The sequence below is a fragment of the Cynara cardunculus genome (genome assembly GCF_001531365.2).
Source record: "Cynara cardunculus var. scolymus isolate 2C chromosome LG 13, CcrdV1, whole genome shotgun sequence".
NCBI lineage: Eukaryota > Viridiplantae > Streptophyta > Magnoliopsida > Asterales > Asteraceae > Cynara > Cynara cardunculus.
In genome coordinates, this window is record NC_037540.1 from 20,776,204 (window position 1) to 20,780,001 (window position 3,798).

Below are 3,798 nucleotides of genomic sequence, written 5' to 3' on the forward strand. Positions count from 1 at the left end.
ATATGGGATGAAATCGGATAAGGATGAAATCGTTTAGGGATGAACGAGTTTAAAAGTTTTTAAGAGTTTTAGCCAAATGCTTTATAAGATAGTATAGATTATCTTTTTAATATATATGAAGTCTGATTCGTTTAGACGTTTGTGTATTAAGAGCATTTGTTTTATTTTTAAAATAAGAGCTTAAAAGCTCTAAATGTCATCTGAAATTTTAAGTGGTAAATGTATCCCTTAATACCTCCTAATCTTAATGCGTCCTCTATCAAATGGTTCATATTTTTGGGGCTAGAAGAGATTTGTTAGCAGAAACTATTTATCTTTTATACTTTTATAAAAAAAAATATCTATCTTTTATATTTTTGTACTAATTTGGGCGATTCAGATTTCAGACTTCAGACGTAAATAATCTTACTGATACAAATTTCAGACTTCAGGACCACCTCTTATAAATCAAAAGTAAAATCAGACTTTAGCATCTCTTAAAAAATAACGCCACTTTATTTATTCTTATTATTGTTATTTAAAAAAACAATGCAAAATACGAAACTTGGTGATTTTATTTAATTCAGATTTCTTAATTTTGTTACATTTTATAAATCCAATTGGTCAATTTGTAAGAATATTGCGAGTATAACAGTTAAAAAACACATTTTGCTCAAAAAGATATATAAAGATAAATCACCTTGTATCGATGATACTGATCCACCGTGACTTCTCCAGTAGCATTATTTGGTTCAAGTCCTATATAAATAAATAAATGTGAGTTGTTTATTTTTTTTAGTACCAGTTATATACTGATGCAATGTAATGAGGTGTAATACTTCATTGTGAACCGACAACAAGATATTTATGCAATTTCTTATTAAAAGAGGGAATTCGAAATGTTAGGAAACTGTGCTGTATTAGTAAGTCTTGGCGGCTGTCTTGTATATAAAGATGTCTATCAGTTGGTTTTGTATAATTCAAATGCACAAAAAACTATAAGAGTTGTGCATGTACAATAATAAGTCGTAAACTCAAATTTAAGAAACTATGCATTAATAAATATATTTAGAGTGAATTGGGGATTTGGTCCCTGTTTTTTGAACTTTTCTCTTAATTAGGTTTCATATAATATATTTATTGTGGATTTGATCCTTGTGGTATTCAATTTATCTTGACCTCGTCCCTCTAACTACCACCTCCGTTAACTCCGTCAAGTCAAGAACTATTATAACCCTTTTGCCTAAATTTTGTCTATTTTCCTATATAAAAAATAAAAACAATATTTTTATACCCATATATATATATATATATATGTGTGTGTGTGTGCACGCACACCAATATATATGTAATGATATCAAAATAAATAAAAAGAGTGTTACTGTATAATTTGATATGTTACTATTATTTTTGAAACTTAAAATTGAACAAATCTATGTATAAACTTCAACTATGTTTTCATACCCAAATAAAAAAAATACTAAAACAATAAAACTCAACCGTATTTAATACAATTAATTTTTTAGTTTAAACAAATCTATTCATAAAATAATATCTCCTTTTATTTATTTTGATATCATATTATATATATATATATATATATGTATGTGTGTATGCTGAAAAAATATTGTTTTTACTTTTTTCATAGGAAAAAGACAAAAGAATAAAAAAAAAAACAAATGATTCTTGATTTAACAAAGACATTAATGAAAAAGACGATAACTAAAACAAATTGAATACCAAAAGAACCATATCTACAACGAACATACCATAAAAAGCGTAGTTAAACAATATATCAAAAAAAAACACGGATTAATGGGTTGTTTACTAAACATTTATTTGGTAAGTGCTTATCGAATAAATTTCCTCGAATGGCCAAGAATCTTACCCGGGTAAGAGCGATGAGAAAGATGAAGAGTTTTACCCGGTAAGTGAGAATGACGACTCTTACCCAGATAAGCTTTACCCAGTAAATTATTGCATTCGATATGTTTTGATGTACTAAAATCTTACGCATCAAAATAAATTATAGTGTTAATTTCCATTAATAAGCACTTACCGGATAAACATTTAGGTAAAGGAACCCTAAATTCATGATTCAGTCTATATTTTATAATGAAATTTATACAAATGAAGACGGCATTTATTAAAAAAATAGTAAATAAAATACTCATTTCAATTCTCACCTAACAATGTTTCCAAATTTTGACCCATGTGTTTGTAAGGATATATTTGATTTTTTAAATAACATTAAATTTTTTATATTTGTAAGAATATATTCGATTTTGACCATTTTTTAAAGTAAAAATGAAATTACGTTCCAAATTCAGAATATTTTTTTTTTTTGATAGGGAGGGGGTGACCCCTCCAGATCAAGATAAATTCAGAATATTTTTGAGTTATATTGTGTTTGGTTAATCAGTGTTACCTACAATTCGACTAATCCGATAAGGCTTTAAAAGTTAACTGCCAAATAAATATCAGTAACCTTAAAAAGATTTCAACCGATGACATTTGAGAAGAAAATCCAAAATCACTCGATATTAATTAAAGTAGAATGTATGCAACATCAAATGGTGGTAAGGAATTGTGAGAAAGAGGATTAGTTACCAGGAGTCTTGATGAACTGATCCCAAATGCTTGGTCCTCTTCCATCTTTAAGAGCCATGCCTTCCACCTGATAAGCCGATGTGGCCGTTCCGAACACAAACCCTTTCGGAAAGCTTTTCCGGCTTACTTCCGTTGTGTGGGTTGAACCACCCACCACAGCCACGAAAACCAACACCACTGCGAGTATAGGCAATAGCCTTCTCATCATTTCTGCTTCTCAGGAGAGCAATGGCAACCTCTTCCTATTTATAGTTGAATTGGGTGAAGGATAATGCTATGTATAGTTTTTTTTTTTTTTTTCATAATTGTTTCGTGGAAAAAGAGAGGATAAAATTGTTAAAAAAAACAAACGGTTATGATATGACGCAAAACGTATGGACCCTTTGTTATGCCTATAACTTTTTCTAACTGAAATCCGGCATCATGACGTTTTTATTTTTAAGTAATGTTGATCTATAGATGATAAAATAATCGTTTTTTAAGACGATTTTTTGATAATTTGGTTGTTTAACCATTGACAGGTCGATACTTAGAGCATCTCCAATAGTAAAGCTATTCAAAGGTTTCTTTTTACTGTTTTCTCCTATTATTTAAAATGACCTTTTTACATTGGATTAAAAAGTTTTTCTTAAGAGGTAGACTTGGTTTGTTTTGGTAAAAAGAACTTTTTTAATCCCTCTCGTTTTATGTTCGAGATAGAAACGGCCAAACATGGCAGGTAATGCGTAGAGAATGGACCCCTAACCTTGACCCCGACCCTGTTTTATGTCCCCCGTTCTCGACCCCGCCTCTCATAATCCACAATGTGTTTGGAGGAAAATCGTCGACGGATATGGAGAACCCGTTGGGTACCCGTTTAAAATAATTATGTATTTTACAAATGAAAAGAAAAAAAATGAGTTTTAATTTATAAAACAAACAAATAAACCTTAAATTTCAAAAACATATATAATGAATTAATGACATAACCAACCACATATAATCATACCTCATGATAAGTTTAAAAGTAAAAAATATTAAGAAAAAAAGAAATTAATCAAATTATATATTAAAATATACATATGAAATTTTTTATATTGATGGAAAAGTCCTTCAAAATGAAGTCCTTTAATCGAGTGGTCTATGAACCATAACAAATTGGTCCTTGTATGGTTTGGTATTATAGTAGTGCTTAATTGCCACTATTGAACACAAAATATTTGGTATCAC

The 3,798-nt window shown here is 29.3% G+C and overlaps 1 protein-coding gene across 1 annotated transcript in view; it reads right to left on the bottom strand.

Moving 5' to 3' along the window:
* LOC112524485 (beta-glucosidase 44-like) overlaps positions 1–2,949 on the bottom strand; it is a 10,298-nt gene extending 7,349 nt beyond the window's left edge. Inside the window, exons 1-2 of the mRNA XM_025134323.1 lie at positions 2,590–2,949; positions 680–738 (exon numbers count right to left, since the gene is read on the bottom strand). Coding sequence (XP_024990091.1) covers positions 680–738; positions 2,590–2,797 — 267 coding nt within the window. The 5' untranslated portion in view covers positions 2,798–2,949. The remainder of the gene's footprint in view (positions 1–679; positions 739–2,589) is intronic.
* Positions 2,950–3,798: the final 849 nt, after the last annotated feature.